Source organism: Setaria italica, chromosome II, assembly GCF_000263155.2.
Source record: "Setaria italica strain Yugu1 chromosome II, Setaria_italica_v2.0, whole genome shotgun sequence".
Lineage (NCBI taxonomy): Eukaryota > Viridiplantae > Streptophyta > Magnoliopsida > Poales > Poaceae > Setaria > Setaria italica.
Window position 1 is genome coordinate 38,497,360 of NC_028451.1, and position 17,564 is coordinate 38,514,923.

The 17,564-nt window shown below is 43.6% G+C and overlaps 1 protein-coding gene across 1 annotated transcript; it reads right to left on the minus strand.

The window, feature by feature from the left end:
- Nucleotides 1-2,470: 2,470 nt before the first annotated feature.
- LOC101779143 (ribonuclease 3) lies at nucleotides 2,471-4,701 on the minus strand. Its single transcript, XM_004957427.3, has 3 exons — nucleotides 4,564-4,701; nucleotides 3,605-3,766; nucleotides 2,471-3,463 (listed from the first exon to the last, which is right to left on the minus strand). Exons 1-3 carry the CDS (start codon nucleotides 4,654-4,656, stop codon nucleotides 2,969-2,971), a joined length of 750 nt encoding a protein of 249 aa, XP_004957484.1. The 5' UTR covers nucleotides 4,657-4,701; the 3' UTR covers nucleotides 2,471-2,968.
- Between the last annotated feature and the right edge of the window lie 12,863 nt (nucleotides 4,702-17,564).

Consider the following 17,564-nt stretch of genomic DNA (forward strand, 5'->3'; position numbering starts at 1 on the left):
CTTCCCTTGCCACTATTTTAAATTCGCATTCCCTTGGTTGCCATTTCCGTTAGAATCTGTTAGCTTGCCGTTAGGCTGGTAGTCACTGTCGTTGTCGGCCATGTGCCTCGCCCTAGGCGCCGTGATCCGGCCATCCGGGAGCTAATGACCATGGGGCAACAGTCCGCGTCGACACACCAGGAGCTCGCCGTTCTCCCAGTTGCCGCTGCGTCCTCCACCCGCCGGTGCGCGCTCGATCCCAGCTACCACGCCCCGCCCGTTGTCTCTACCTCACACGGCCCCAGCCCCGCTGGCTCTGCCTGCCGCGCATCCGTCTCCGCCCATATCCTTGGACTATGGACTGCTGTGTCCCCCTGCTTGTCCTCAGTTTTGACTGCGCCATTCTTCTGCTTTGCTCAAGGCTTCAATTCTGGCAAGCATCACGGAGGGGAGAACTCTTATCCTACAGCAAGCACTCGATTTTCCCACCCGTTTCTCCGCGAGCACCTCGGACTCCAGCACGGCGTCTTGCTGACAATCCGGACACTAAGGAGTTTAATTGAGGCAAGACACACTCGATCCGGGAGGGGATAGTGCCAATTTTGGATAGATGACCCCAATTCGAATTGATTTGACAGGTTACGGCATTGATTTGTTGGGGACCCGGCGCTGGTCTCGCCAGCAGTGGTGGAGCGGTTCGCCGGCCTCTGGTCGATGCTCGCGGACATGATGCTCGCATGGAGTATACTGCGCCCGTACCTCCGGCGCCAGGTGCTCCTAGACCGCCTCGACGGCAGCTTCCCCTACGCCGCCACGCGCGTCGTCTCGCGGAGCACCTGGACCGCTACCTCACAGTCGCCGAGTATGACGCCGGCGAGGGGATGAGGCGCGGGGACGCATACGAGCAGGCCCAAGCGTATCTCGCCCACAGGTGGCCGGTGCGTGGGCCGAGCGCGCGCGACAGCGGGCCCTCTGTCGCTTTGTGCTCAGCCTGGGCAGCGGCTCGCCTGAGGCTGCCCCAGCTGATACGTCACCGACTCACCGGCTGGGAAGGATAACGGAGGGGCGGTTGCGGGGTCCAACTGTCAGCGAGTTAAGCCAACAGCATTTAACAGAAATGGCAACCAAGGAAATGCAAATCTAAAATAGTGGCAACGAAGAAAAGTAGAAAATTTCAATGGCGTTGAGGGATCCATATAAATTTCAGTGGCAATGAGAAAATTCACTCTCTTTTTTTTACCCAGTTTATTAAGGCATCATGCCACGCACCGATGCACAGGCGTTTGTATGTTATATTGACATCAACGAAAGAAATCATAGCTCAGGGTTGTACGCCTCGGCGGTTGCCGGCCGGCAGGCCGCTCCGGCGCGGCGGCGCTCCTCCACCCTCAGCACGCATGGTACTTTTCTCTTCCTTCCGGGCTTTCCGACGAGTCTGGCTGGACGCTGGACGGACGACTGCGCCTCGCCATCCACACCGTGAGAGCAGGATTGCAGGCAGAGAGGGAGGAGCTCCGGAAGGCACTAGGATCGGTTGGGCTATTTAGCTATTGGCCTTACAAGTTTCAGTGCCACGGCCCAACTGCTACTTCACTTACTAGGTCTACTTCCTGCCTGCCTCGACCTGGCCGGCTGGCCCAACAGCAGCACACAGTCATTTTCTACCTCCGAGCTCAACAGCCATTCTTCATGCATGCATGGTGCCACAAGGTGGCTAAAAATTGGAGAGGGGGCCTGATTTTCCTTGTCCGGCAGCCTGTAGGAGGGGCTCGAGCCCCCTAGCCCCTGTTGGATCCGTTCACCAACTCCTACCACTCGTCTTTCAATTTCTTTTTAACATTTTGAATGTGCTAATTTAATATTTTATTGGAAATCAGGTGTATTTTCATATTTTTTACAACTGATTTAACAATTACTTGGATCGGACACGGAGGAGAAGAGAGAGAAGGGAGAAAAGGAAGAAGGGAGAAGAGAGCCCACCTCACATGTTGGGCACACTGTCACGTCATGCGAAATAAAACCTCTTAAAGATTCACTCTGCATAGTATTGGATAGTTTAGGGTGCAGGATATATGGTTTTGTAGTTGGAGGGGAAAAAGTCGGAAAGTGTGAAAAAAATAGTTAATGTGTGTGTTAATTAGACTTTTTCTAAAATAATAACGCGACTCCGGCATAATATAGTCAAAAAGGTGGTGCTTGGTTTGTTGCCACAAGCAGCCACGCCAGTGCGGTGCCTCCACCAAATTTGTACTCTTGCTCAGTTGATGACGAATCCGTGGCTGCCATGGGTTTTCTCCGTTATTTTTGCCACCGCAAGTAAAGTGCTGTTTTTTGGCGCCCCATGTTAGGCGTCGCCACATCTGCTACGTAGTGTGTTGTGGCTGGAAGCCAAACACGCCCTTGTGCTTGGTAACTCGATTCAGAATTAGATTAGACGCAATCCAATCACCAACGAGCTAGCAGTACCCTCGGACCTTGGGTACCTTGGATCAAACACAACACGATCCATTGTAGCATATAACACTCTTGTATAGTTACTATTACACATGTAGTACGTGCGATCTGAACGATTTTACTTATGTCACATATACTCCCTCCGTCCCAAATTACTATTTATTTTGGCTTTTCTAGATACACACCTTTTCATATGCACCTAGATATATATTTATGTCTAGGTATATACTAAAAATGATGTATTTAGAAAAGTTAAAATAAATAATAATTTGGAACGAAGGAAGTACATGAGATGGATTATTTACTAGGGCGACAAAAAAAAAAGGCAGCGGCTTATTCTCACCGAGAGCAATAGGCACACGGTGCTCTTCTCCGTCGGCCGATTTGACGAGAGTACATTAATAAACTCCATCAGAAAGCACGATACAGTAGTTTATATTCCACGACCACCTCCTGCACGCTTGCTTGCAGGCACGAATGCGCTTGCAAGCAAGCAAGCTGGCGCTTGGAAGTTGGAATCCACCCGGTCCGCTCATCAGTTCAGCATGGTCTCCGTGGGGAGCAGGATCCTGGAGTCGAAGGCGGCGGCGGTGGAGTTGAGCATCCAGGTGTAGAAGGGGTGGAAGACGACGGCGTCGGGGCAGCTGAGCGTCGCCGGCAGCTTGGGGCACTCGATGAATGACTTGCCGTCCGTGCTCGCGCAGAGGTAAATCTCGTACAGCTGCTTCTTCCCGAAGGGCCCGTCCTTGCACTGCAGCCCCGGCGCGACGCCGAGCTTCTTGGTGATGGCCGACTTGATCTTCGCCGTGGCGTAGAGCTTGTAGTCCGGCTTGATGCCCTGGTCGGCCAGCGCGGCGAGGATGCCCGCCTGCGTCCTCAGGCCGAGGGCGGCCTTGAAGTAGTCCAGCTGCGCCAGGCCCGAGCAGACGCCGTAGCTGTTCCACTCGCTCTTCCAGGTGTTCATGCCGTCGGTGGGCGGGCACTTGATGTTGCTCCAGTAGTGGTTGATGCCGTTCTCAATCTTGTTCATCTGACCGGTCGACCGATCGATCGATGCATGGGATGAGCATGATATCGTGTGAGATAAATTAAAGCTAGGTAGGGGTTTGCAAGCATGGATAATTAAGGGCCGGGGGTTTAATTTAGAGAATCGAAGATGTGAGTAGTTAACCTTGCGGTTGTCGAAGGGTGCACCGTTCCTGCACCTGACGATGGGCTTGTTAATGGACAGGTCGAAGGTTTGGAAGCTCTTCACGAAGAAATCCTCCGCCGGGTAGCCGTACTTGGGCACGCAGCAGCCGTTGTCGCTGTCCTCGCAGTATGCTCCAGGCCACTGCATGCACAGAAACGATCCATCGATTCAGCTTGGGAAACGGCAATGGTTTCGTCCCTGGCCTAGCTTCCTGATAACGCATGTATTACTGCTCCATGCATGTATTTTCTACACGTTCATTTTGGCCTGAAAATTCAATTATTACTTATTAGTATAGGACAAACAGTTTCTTTCACGTGTCATAATTCATAATCGATCCATCCGTCATTCACGTCTCTGGCCCCATGAGCGCGACAGAATGGTCCTTGGTTCATAGCTAGTGGTACTATGACGTTGGTCGGGCAAAATTGTGAAGGCCGGTAGCTTTAAAGTTTGCTTATACTTTGTCACGGATCATGATTATTATGTTGAATTATACATGTCCATGCTTACTGTGTGTTTTTTTCCATGACGACACACGGTCACTGTGTTATTCTGATCTTATATATGCTCAAAAGATTTGGAACTTCGACTTATTGATAGCTGAAAACAAAAGGCACACTGACAATTTAATTTTGCTTAGTAATTCAGCTGTGACAGTATGTATGTACAAAATGTATGAAATATCAGACATGCAAAAGCGTGGTTAGTGGTGTGTGCGCTTCACCTTGTAATTGCAAGAAAAATATAGTACAACAGAAAATTATCTAGCATTGTAATATTGTGATTGTAGATAATTATTCTGGCAATAAACATTAAGGAAGATATATATAGTTTCATGCATAGAGCACTTATGTCGTGTACAATCATCAGAATTAGCAATATTAGTATATTGTAAACCATGTGCAGAAAATTAAGCGTTTGAAAAAGGTTCATACCATGAGGATAAGGTAAAAGAAATCAAAGGGCACCGCATTGGCAGCAGCCAGTAAGCCAAGGATGAGGCTCAACACAATTGTTCTACGTGCCATCTCTACTGCTATTTTTTTTTTTTGCACCGGGAAAACACTGTTTGCTGCTGGCTGGCTGTCCAAGCGATCCTGCAGGAGGTATTTATAGTCAGGAGGTCAGTGCTACAGGGCCGGAGCAGAGCAACATCCTCCATAGAAGTCGATCTCATATGGAACGCTCCAATAAATTTTTCTCATTGTTTATCTTCCTTGAATGTAATCGAGCATCCTCTTACACAAATATTTAATATTTAATTTGTTTCATTGCATCACAAGACATGTTTGTCCCCTAGCATAGTCCTAGAATAATGGAGGCAGGGGAGAAACTATTCAGTGAGAAACAGATTAAATATAAGTAGTATACCAACTGGTGCTCCCGCGTATGCTAATAGTTTTGAGAGACATAAGTATTATGAATTTATAAGAAAATAGAACTCATAACCAGTGGCGGAGCTTGCAGAAAAACTGAGAGGGGCCAATAACAGAGGAGATTAGCATACATACAGTGTTTAAATAGTCAAATTAGCTGTTCCTTGAAGCATGTTTTAGAGGTCATTAATTGGACCTTCTATGGGCCTTGGAGATGTTGCAAATCACTGTTGTACTTCACTGTATCCACTACATTTTCAATAATTGATTGTGGGAGAAGAACATCGGAGATGTGTCGCTTGGTGGTAGCATATACTGGTGAATGGTGACAATGCCTTTAGTCTGTGTGCAGGTATTGACTGCTTTGATCCTAGGTACTTTGAAGGAGATGTGCTCTTTAATTTGTGATGTTTGTGTGTCGTATAGGGCACCGTAGAAAAAGTCATGCATGTTATATCCCTGAACCCTCTCCCAAACCATAGAAAAAGAGAAGTTTCCAATATGATATACTCCAGATCCAAATCTAGGCCTAGCAAACATAATATCTAGAAATAATTGTGCAATATTGTATTCTTGCCTCGAAAATATCGTTTAGCACGGTCAAAGCTCGTCATCATGCAAAACCAAAGGATTAGGAGCAATGAGTTGAGATTGAGTAGTAGCATGCATGGACCTATAGCGAGTAGAGGCCGAGTACGAGTACGGCAGCTAGAGTAGAGACAACAATGGACGTGCCTTCTTTGGCACCTACGGTAGAGATCGGAGGTATTTGGCCCCCAAAAGGGATTGAGGTCTCAGATCCTTGGGAAATCACTCTTCTTAATACCCCCCTATTCTCCCTTCATCCGAAACTGCCGTAACTTGGGCTCATCATGCTATGCTCTGAAAAGTAGTAAAGTCGAAGTGAACCTCTATTTAGGTGAGGTAGAGTGACCCCAACTAGATGCTGGTGGAGAAGAAAATATCTTTGTGTTGTCCTAGTAAGCATTGGTGCTAGGAAAGTACATATGTTTATGACGAAGAATGATCCGTTGAGTGGAGCGGTTTAGACATGCATACAACAAGGTGGCATGAATATATAGGATTACATCACAACGTGATAGGGTTAGATGCGAATGAAGATGACACAAATGCGTGGGTCAAAGAATCACCAATGAAGACCTTCCAATGATCTATTTTCTTTGTAATCTCAAGCCTTTAGGTCGAAGTCACCCTGTGTAATTGAGGGTGATTGAGATGGTATATTGTACATGCCGCTCTTTTTTTTTCTCACATCAGCTTATTTTTTTTTACAATTTTATGCAGGAGAAAGGTGACACTTCTCGTTGTGAATATTATATTATGTCACATCATATATAAATACAAGGCCCTGTCGGCTTTACTCATCGGATTGTATCAAACATATCAACGCACGTGTCCATTTGGACCTTTCACGTAATCTCACAAAATAATGTTGAATGCGACACTGAAAGGTGCTGCTCGGGAAGATGCATGGTCCAGCTCACCTGTATTTTACGTCTTACTTCATACGAACAATTTGGGGCTAGATATCTAGTCATCATCGTCTCTTCTGCGTTGTTGCATCGAGGTGCATTATTTCCTTGCGTTCGCCCATATATTTTGAAACTGAAAGTTAATATTCTCTCAGGCTATGCTGAGGTCCATGAAGCCCATCTATGTCGAGAAACCGACCATATCCGTTCACTTCCATTTGGTATTTTGTCAGTCGACATTTCACAGTTAATAACCACACTACGCCAGAAACAGTTTCTAGCTTAGGATTGGTGAGCGTATTGCTAAAGTGATGCCAGAAGTAGAGAGAGATAGCATTGGAGCGTCGCTTCTCACACCGCAACCAGCAATGCTTGTGCCAGAAACTTTGGGAGTTGCGCCGGTGCCAACTTCAAAGAAAACTATTTTTCTTTCCCTGCTCACAAGAGTGAAGGTCATGGAAAGGAGGAAGGAAGATGACGGTGAAAGGACATTGCTGGTTTTTTAATTAGCTTTGTGGGTCCCATGGAGTGAAGTTGCGCACACAGGGCTTCGATTCCCACTGACAATGATGGGTCCCAGTCATTTTTCTGGCTTCACTCCATGCTGTGGAGGGCCTTAGAAATGTCGAAATGACACATTCTAGTACCGATTCCTCGACGCCGGTTACCGGTTCATGTAAGACCCTATGGATGGGGAGTGTTAAAGTTTAATAGGGTGTGTTGTGTTAAACTTTGAGAGGATGTTAAACTTTAATATTGGGATGTTTGGATGGGCTGTTAAACTTTAACATATTTGCTAAAAAATGACACAATTACTTCTCAATTAATGTTCTTAATGGTTGCCTAATACCCCTGTGTGCTTCCCGTTTCCTACGGCGCCAAGTCCTGACGTTGAGTTTTAGCGCCAAGTGGTGGAACGGTTGCTGTTGCTGCTCATACGTTTGGTTTTTTTTTTTCTCATTCGACCAAATCAAAGAACTGAAGGAGAAAAGACATTCAAATTATTTGCATTGTCCTATAAACACGATACAACATAAAAAATACACAAAGGTTGTCAGTATCATTACAACACAACCATACAAATAATCTACGATTTGTTGTACAAACCATTAGCTAATTCATCACGAAATACATTCATATTACAGTTTTCGTCCTCTGCTTGGGTATTCGTCGCATGTCCTTTATTGGCACTTCGGCCACGGGAACGTAATTTTCATCCCGATCGCACGTACCGAAGGCCCTATCGGCCATATCATTCTCTCGAATAAAATTATGAATTGCCATGCATGCTACTATTATTTTGCTTTGTTTGTGCATTGGAAAATTTGGTATACCTAATAAAATTCTCTACTTCATCTTCAACACTCCAAAGGACCTCTAGATAACATTTCTAAGGGACGAATGTGCGTAATTAAAAGTCTCTTTCATACCTCTTTGCATTGGGCCACTCCGAAACTCCGGTAGATGGTACTTCGTACCCTTGTAGGGTGCAAGATAACCCGGATGGTTTGGATATCCTGAGTCAACTAGGTAAAATTTGCCTACAAATGAAGACAATTTCATGAGGTTAATAAAGTTGGCACGATTTATTGTACAAATGAAGACAATGCAAGTATAGAAAGAAGTGTACCTGCAGAGGATGCGGAAACTTTTCACCATATTTGGTTACAACATCACTGAAGACTCTCATATCATGAACCGAACCAGGCCATCCACTGACAACAAATGTAAACCTCGTGTCGAAATCACAAATAGCCAGCACATTCTATGTGGTATATCCATGTCTTTCGGTGTGCTGAACCACCTTATCATTTGGCACCACAACTGGTACATGCATCCCATCTATAGCTCCTATACAATTGTTGAAGTATGGGGCAAAATGAGGGTTTTAAAATCTTTGGTGCACGGTCTTAAATTCTGGGTCCTTTGGCTTACTAATATCCACTACTAGCTTAAGAACACTACACAAAACACTATCGAATGTATGGCTTATTGTTTCTAAGGATCTTTCAAACTGGCCCTCAACTTGTCTAAGTGATTGGGGGTGCGCCAATTATCCAAAGGAACATTCCTAAAGCCTCCATCGTTGATATTCCTCTAGTTGCCCTCAACCCATAGGTGTTGACCAACAAGTCATGCAGCTGATGAAATAATAGGTTTGACATCCTAAACATGTTGTAGCAAGAGGTACTGCTAGATAGTGTTTCCTGTACCCATTCTATACTCGATACAGTAGCAACCCTCTTTGGAGCTTTGTCCATGTATGTATCATAGTACGTACCAATCATGATTGCAGCCTTTAAGATGTCCTGAGTCCTTTTACGATGATACCGTCTCATCTTCATGAAAGTACGAATCTCTTTTGAAAAGTCTTCATCAGATTCACTTGAAGAATGCTCATCACCATCCTAAGTCAGCAAACGAAAATATGTTAGCCATCAACCTTTACAAAAGAACAGATTCATTTCAAACAGGCACAAATGTAGCATATTCAATCCATAATTATACCAAACAGGCACAAATGTAGCAAATTCAATCCATAATTATAACAAACAGTCACATATTGTTCAAACAGCCACGCTTAGTACATAAAGGAACTATAATTTTTCAAACAGCCACATTCACTACTTAGGATAACTAGCTACTGCTAACTCATTGATACTGGTAGCAAGAGTCTCCCCCACATTTCTGAATATGTTATCATTAGTATCTTCAGAGGTAGTCAACTTATCAACTAGAGTGGTCATCATCTTCATCAAAGGGCTTTTGGATTTCTTTCCAAGACTAGTGGTAGTGGACTTGGTGCTGTTGCTACTTCCCCTCTTCCTACTGTTATTGCTAACTTGGCTGCCCTCAAATTCATTAAAAAACCTATCTGGACCATATGCATCTTCTTCCTGTACATCTTCACCATCTTGTTCTTCTTCCTCTTCAAATCCAGGCACATAAGAGGTAGACCCGTCCACTACAACATCATGAAACATCTCCTCTAGGTGATCAATGTAATCTGGAATACCATGCTAAAATTTCTTACATTCGCTATATCTGCCCTGCAAATGGATTTTGAGGTTATACAGTAATGCACATAAAGTGACTGCAAACTGCATGCAAATTTAGTGAATGCCCCTCACCTTGGTGTTTTTTTTCACCACCAATCTGGGGCATATATAGACCCAGAAGGAATGCAAAGTTTTCAGTTGATTAATTCTGTTCCTGAACTAGGACTTGTGATGTTTTAATCCAGTGGCCATTTAGTATTTGTCAACAACTATCTTGAAACCTCTTGCAGACATGGTGCCTTTGTGATAGTTGCCTGCTCTAATTTGCTCAACCCATAAATTGCACAACAAACTGGTATTTGGTTCTGTCCATTGTGCCTTGTCAGTTCTTATATAGTGAATAATAGAAACATAGAAAACCCATCACACACTGAAGAGGTTACAACAATGCACATTAATAAAGTCTGAAACTAACCATCACAAACTGAACAAAATTCATGTTTCTAACTAACCACAACAAACTGAACAGATGAACCATGACATTGCCTTGAAGCAGCCACACATTTTAACCATTTAATCTTTCTGACTATCAACAACTAAGCAGACACACATTGTAACCATTTCATCATTGTAACCATCAAATTTAACCATTCAAAACTCTGAACAGATCAACCATAAAGAAGAGGATGAGTATAAAAACTAACCTTGGAGGTGGGGAAAACAACTTCGACATTCTGTGCAACACCATCTTGTTCGTCAACATCAACCCAATCCTCTCCACCAAAGGGCACTGTATCATCAGCACTGGCTGTTCCTCCAAAACCACCGGAATGTCTTTCGCGGCCACAGGGACGTCCTCCACTGCTGCCGGCACCGTCGGGCAACGAACCAACGAAGAGAGACCTCGTCGCAGACACTTTGCTGGTGCCTCCACGGCTACCGCCGGCGTCTCTGCTGCCGCCTCCTCCTCTTCCTCCATTGCGAGGCACGCGTAAGCTGAGGGTACGACTGTCATGGCCCCAGGGTGCTCCTTCTCCCCGAAGCATCTCGGTGTAGGAGTTGAGGTCGGGGAATTCTTCGGCCTGCGAGTTGAGATCCAGGGCTTGCAAACCCTCACGAGGAGCTTCAGAAGATTCCGCCTATGAGAAGAAGTCGAAGCCGCCAACGGGGAAAGGTGGATCGGCGTGGGAGAAAAGGTCTTGCAATCCATCATCGCCATGCCCGTCCATGAGCCCCGGGGAAGGGTTTAGGGCAACACGGTGCACTCCTGGCGGCCTGGATGCCGTGGATCTGGGACGCGGTGGGGAGGAAACGAAGAAGGGCGGGAGGGGAGTTCCTGGTGGTGGGGCGGGGATGTCGGCGGGGGGAGGCGACGAGAGGGAAAGAACGGGGAGAGGGATGGCGGGAGGGGATGACTTGCGGGCAGGATGGATGGCTGGCGGGAGGAGATGGCGGCGGGTGGGGAGGAAGTGATGCGAGAGGGGAGGATGCAGAACATATGCGGGAGGGGAGGATGCGCAGGCGGCAGGTAGGAGAGAGAGGAGGAGAGAGAGGGGGGCAACCAGGGAATATGTGGGGAGGAGGATCACTTTTAACACCTTTAGCAAGTTTTAACACCCCTCCATGTGTTTATAAAAAATGAGGCGTTAAACTTTAACACTACTATTTTAACACAAGTGTTTGGCAGCCAATGTGTTAAAAGGATATTAAAAGGGGTTAACACCCCTATCAAACAGGGCCTAATTTGACCACGTGCTGAAATTTAAATTCATTTCTAGCGTCCAGTTTTCTCTGGCGTAGTGAGCTGGGGTTGATAGGGTAGTGTACTACTCCTATAATCCTATCTCTGATGTGTGGAGAAGAATTTTGCAGGTGGTAGCTAAAATAAAATTTCAGCATATACATCACCACATATATATCACAAGAACCTTATTTGGTTAGTTCACTTGTCCTCGTCTGTTGTCTCATCACATATATAATTACATGCCTACATAGCCGTACTTGATTAATAAGTGGTTCACTAGTGGTCAGGAATTCAGCATGCAGCATGCTAGCTAGTATGCTGACGTGGCCATAGTTGAGCGTGTCATATATCTGTGAAGGTTACATTTTTCTTGAAACAAAATTAATTCTCTGGTCCCTGAGATACACTACCTCTGTGACTTTGTATGTAGGCAGGCACTATAATAATTTTTTTTGTCTATATAGCAAACTGGTCGTTGTCTAAGAGAAACAAGAAACCTTTTTAATTGTTATTTTTTCCTTCACTCAAGAACCGACGCGGCAGCACGCAGGCGGAGAGCGACGACGACGTACTCCTACGTGAAAGTGAAACGGGGAAATTAAACGGAGCATATATATGCGTGGACGGCTGGACGCGCGCGAGTCGTTGCCGCATGCACCAACGTAACGCCGAGCTGTTTGACAAAGCACCGGATGGCAACTCGACGGATCGGGAGGGAGGGCAATAATTCTACGTGTGGGGACAGGGACCACGCCATCGATGGCGCCGGGGCAGCACGCTCCATCAGCCGCATCGTCTTATCGTCGGAGCCTCTCGGAGATTCGACGGAGCTGCTCGGCTCGCCGGACGAGATGACAAAATAAGTGACGCTCTAGCTAGTTATTACGCGCGGTTGGAGTTTTCGCATGGCACCAAGGGCTCTCTGGACAGGGACTGCGGCCTGTAGGTTCTGTTTCTCGCTAGGAACCAGGGGAACTCTGCCAAACGGCCGGGCAGCCTTTCGTTTCCGGCTCGTAGAGAAACGGCTAGAGGGCGAATCAATTCTACGTATTATTGGATTTTGCTATTTATCTGTCGTCAGTTTTTTTAAGAAAATCTGTCGATGTTTTTTTCAAAAGTCTTCATTCGATGTTGCAAATATTATGCTTCGATGTTTCAAAATATTTCGTGATATGAGAGGAGAAAATATGGCAGATTTTCATGATATTACAGATGCTATTTACTATATTTCAAGCATTGTTCTTGCATATATGTAATAGTACTCCATATTTCAACCACATGCAATATGAGAAGATAATAACTGTAACATTAGAAAACAACATATGCAACATCATAAAATTCGACAGATTTTACTAAAAATCTGTCGACAGATAAAATAGGCGCTCCTCTGCCATACAATCCGTCCTGAATTCCAAGCCACCCGCAGCGCGAAAGAGTGGCATAAAATAATTCTGATATGGCTCCCAGCTGCACATCGTAAAGAAGAGGAATCATAAAAAATTTCATCAAATCATGTAGGCGTAGTTAGTAGCCCCTCCCCACAACGTTCCAGCAACGGGAAGACACGTCGAGCGTAAGGATGATGGCGCTATACGACTGCGGTACAACGGAGGTGCCATCGTATCCCTAAACAACAAGCAGATCCCAACAATATAGCTTCATATCTCCAGTAGCAACGTTCTTGCATGGTGACAACCCGCTTCGGCAGCACACAGATGATGGCCACATCATCTTGATGTCCGCCTACAGACACAAAGCACATCATTATTTGCCATCAAAATGATTCCAATCTGAATAGTAGGCAACCAAAAACAATACTATATGATTTCATAATCGAATGCAAAGCAATAAGAAAAAAAGATTTGATTTTGCATTCGAATGAAAAGCGCAAAACACATAGAGGGAACGAGAGAGTGCCCAATGCCACAGTCGAGTAGTCGACAGCCAGATGATGTGCGACTTCCCGCTTTAGCATCCCATTTCTTAATGACCGTGCTCACTTCAAGCTCCACATCTAGATCCTTCACGCCATACAGAGAACCACGGGCTCTTTTCGAGTCCCGGCGGTTGGAGCAGGCGGAGGCGGGCGGCGCGATAAGGAGCGGACCAGATGACGCCCGAAGTTTCCGGAGCAAGACCCAAACTGATGATCCGATGGACGATATCAATTGAGCTTCAGACCTGACGGTCGTGAAATACTGGTGACGTGTCCCAATGCGCGATCGGGAATTGTCCGCTGGTTTCGTCACGTAGAGATTTATCGCTCGCTGCGGCTGTTGCTGTAGCTGCTCGGTTGCAACTTGCAGCTTATGCAGTTCCAGCTAAAAATAACTGCGCAACCTTATCTTGAGATATAAAAAATTGTAAAATAATTCTTACCTGCATGCTAACTGCAGTTGCTATTGGCATTCTGTTGCAGCCACAGCCGTAGCACAGTTGCAGTCAGCTGATCCGATCAAGCTCAAGATCCGTGCATTAATTTATGCTATATATGTTGAGGCTAGGATCATGTGAAGTAGAGTTGTGAGGCTACTAGATGGTAATGTGTCATCTAGTATTTAGATTGCGTCCACTGCGTGCAAATGAATTGAACGGATTACACTTTTTATACTATATTTCTAAAAAATAGCTATAGTAACATGCATATAAGACATATACGTCTACAAACTATAACCACAGCATGAGGAGGAACATTCAAAAGTGATCTCTAGGTGCTTTAGTCCACCGTGTATTTACGTTGCCTGACTTGTACACAGTAGTGGTAGCATCTAGCTAATTTGAATGTTGCTTCCCAAAACTGTTGGGGTTCGAAATCTTTATAATTTTGTTGATAGCTACACGGTGGATAGAAATTGGGAAGGACTAGGTCTATACCCGTGTATTGATATGGGCATTACAAATTATAGAGCAATAGCATTTCAAATTTACCGACCACTTTAATATAAATAAATCTTATAGAAAATTAGTTAAATTTGATTTGGAGTTTGAGGCACATATGTAATTCATATAATTTATTTTATGACGCATATAGAACATTTCATAGCTATTGCCACTGTGGCGGTGGTGTTCATGTGTAATGTAAAAGCGACGACAGACCCCCTCGGTAAGGATGCCTCCAGCATTGTCGGGGCAGACGTCACCGTTGCCTTCGAACGTGCCAGCCACGCCCTTCTTCTCATTTGTTCTTCCATTGCGCCTAGTCTTATTGTGCGTGTTCGACTAACTCTTATTCAAAAACCTCTTCTCTTTAGAGACCTCATTGCAGAGATCGAGTGCGTGTAAGTCACGCAAGACCCATTGCGAGTCACACTGTCCATGTGGGATAGTCTACATGTTACGAGCCGTGCTGTATTAGTTAACAAACTATTACCACAGTCACCAAAACTGGATTGGACTAGAAGCTAAAGCTTTTTAAAAAATCGGAGAGATTAAGTAAAAAAATAGTTTAAGGAGTTATCAAGACTTTGTTCATAGTTTAGGTGAGTAATTTAGATTTTTTAAATAAAAGTTATAAAAACAAAAAAAAAATCATCACACGCGATAGGAGGGGTCCGCGGCAGGACGATCCCAGCGACGCGGCGGGGCGTGGTGACGGTCGCGTCGTTTTGGCGCACGTTTCATATCGGGTGGCCGCACGGTGGGTGCCACACTGCCACGTCCTCCTGTCGCGTAGTGACGTTTACGCCGTGGTACTGCGGTGGTTGGGGCCTGAGCTGGCCGGCCATGCAAGAAGACGAGACGAATGGCTCACAAAGCGTCGCATTCATGCGCTAGCTGCTAGCTGCATGTGCCGTGTGCAGCAGTGCGGTACGCGTCTTCAAACGCCTCTCTGGCTTTTTGTGGAAGTATATATCTTCAGTTGCATTAGCGATAACCTGAGCAGCGCCACAGTACGTGGTGTTATAAAAGGAGATCAAAATCGATGTCTGGCCAGTTCCTCGAAAAGACAATTAGGCCCCGTTTGGGCCCAAGGAATTGGAATCTATTTAATGGAGTAGGCTAATTTAGGTTGGAATGTGGCATTCCACAACTTTCCAAAGTTTAGATATAAGCCTATCTTAAATTTATGGGGTGGGAGATGGAAATTGATTCTATAGATTATGGTTATTAGATGGAATTCAATTCTTATAGCACGCTCTTAGACTCGCTTCTCTATAGTAGAAGTGCAGCATACAAGTATCTCTCCCATATCACCAACTATAATATACAACTATATTCCACATACAATTATATTAGCTTAATTAATTTGTGTCTAAATTATGATTATTAGGATGGAATTCAATTCCAATGATCCAAACGGGGCCTTAGTGTCTCAATCAGTGTTCTCACTTGCTCCAAACTGTTATTTTGCAACCTACCATTTTCAAGTGCTTAACAGCCTAAGTGTCATCACTGAACGAATTACTTGGTTGTTTTCATCAATCATTGTACTGTACCGCGGCCACATGCTGGCAGTGGATGAGAGGGACACAATTTATACAGTATACCCACAAATCTTACTATTGAGGCTCCTTTTGAAGCCTCCATGTGAAGCCACCTAGGATTCCTAGGTGGACACTCTAGAAAAATAGAGAAATCCTAGAAATTCTCACAAAAAAGCAAAACATCTGACCGTCAATCGATAGATTTAATCATCATAGCCATTAGATCTATTATGTTTTCTAAAAAATTACCCACCTATGCCATTATGAAAATAGCCTAAAGTAACCCCCTAAATCTATATCTAAATTACCCACCTCTGCCATTATATAAAATAAACTAAAGTAACCCCTAATCTTCATCAAAATTACCCACTTATGCCATTATAAATAATTTTTAAAATAACCCCCTAATTTGTAACTGAATTGCCCACCACTATTACTTAAAAATTTAAAGTAACCCATTAAATTTACATCTATATTACGCACACATGCTATTATTAAAAATAACATGATAACCCTACGTTTGAATCAAATAACCTTAATTAAAAATATACAGCAATAAATGATTCTAAATCGTATATATCTTGCACTATTGGTATATGATATAATAATTAAGGTATATACGCATGATGTGCGTCACCATTTATAAAGATATAGAGGAAGTGATGAGAATATAGATTTCTATGTTAAAATTGTATCACAAACTTAGGGTTCATTAAACAAATTCAAGCGTATACCTGCGATGCAAAATGAAAAGTTAAAGATTATAAATGTGGATGAAAATATTATAGAGTAATTACTAACTAAAATATATCACAATTGGATGAAGATAATAAGTATATATCTATATAAGTATTGTGTTCGAATATTTAACAAACGAGAGGTAGCTTATGGTAATATTTTTTAGCAATGTAGTCTCATTTTTTTCCATTGGAGACTCCGCATTAGTTCCCACGAGACAAGCTAGAAAAAAAGAGATAAATTCTCATAAAATCAAAAATATCAAACACCAATCATGTAAACTCTAATAATCATAGCCATTGATCTATTATATTTTCTAAAACGTTACCCACCACTGTCATTATGAAAATATTCAAAAATGAGCTCTAAACCTATATCTAAATTACCGACCTTGGCTATTATAAAAATAATCTAAAGTAACCCCATAATTTTCATCCAATTTACTAATACATATCATTATAAAGCATAACTTAAAATGCCATTCTAAAATTTTATCTATATTACCCATGTATATTGTTATTAAAAATAATCAAAATTAAACACCTAAATCTTAATCTAATTATCTGCATGTGCATCATACAGAAATATCAAAAAGTAAACTAATATATGATTCTAAATTACCTATACATATGATGAGTGTCACCATTTAGACCATTTATACATGTATGTGAGGAATCGATGAAAAATATTGATTTGTATGCTAAACATAATGTATAGAGGATTGGAGGTGCGATACAAAATGGAAAAAGTATGAATATGGATGAAAAAGTGCATAGAGTAATTATTAATTAAAAATCAATCACAACTGGATAAAGATAGGTACATATCTATATAAGTATTATGTTGACATATTGAAAAAATAAGAGAGTAGTCGGTAATCAATTTTGATTATTAGCTAGAAGTTTAATTTTTAAATAATTTTCAAATACAATAGTTCTAAAAATATTAGTCCGTGCGGGAGCACGGGTTGATGGACTAGTTAAATACAAAATGCATGGGAAAGAAAAAGAAATGAGGACTCCTGGGGCCTCTCTCATCTGCCTATAAAAGGACCCACGAGAGGCGGCCTTGCTCAAAGAGCCACTCAGTCATTGAGGCGATCTGTGATCGAGTTCCTCTTGTGTCTCCAGAGAATAGTAGCGTGAGAACGAGGGTTTTCAAT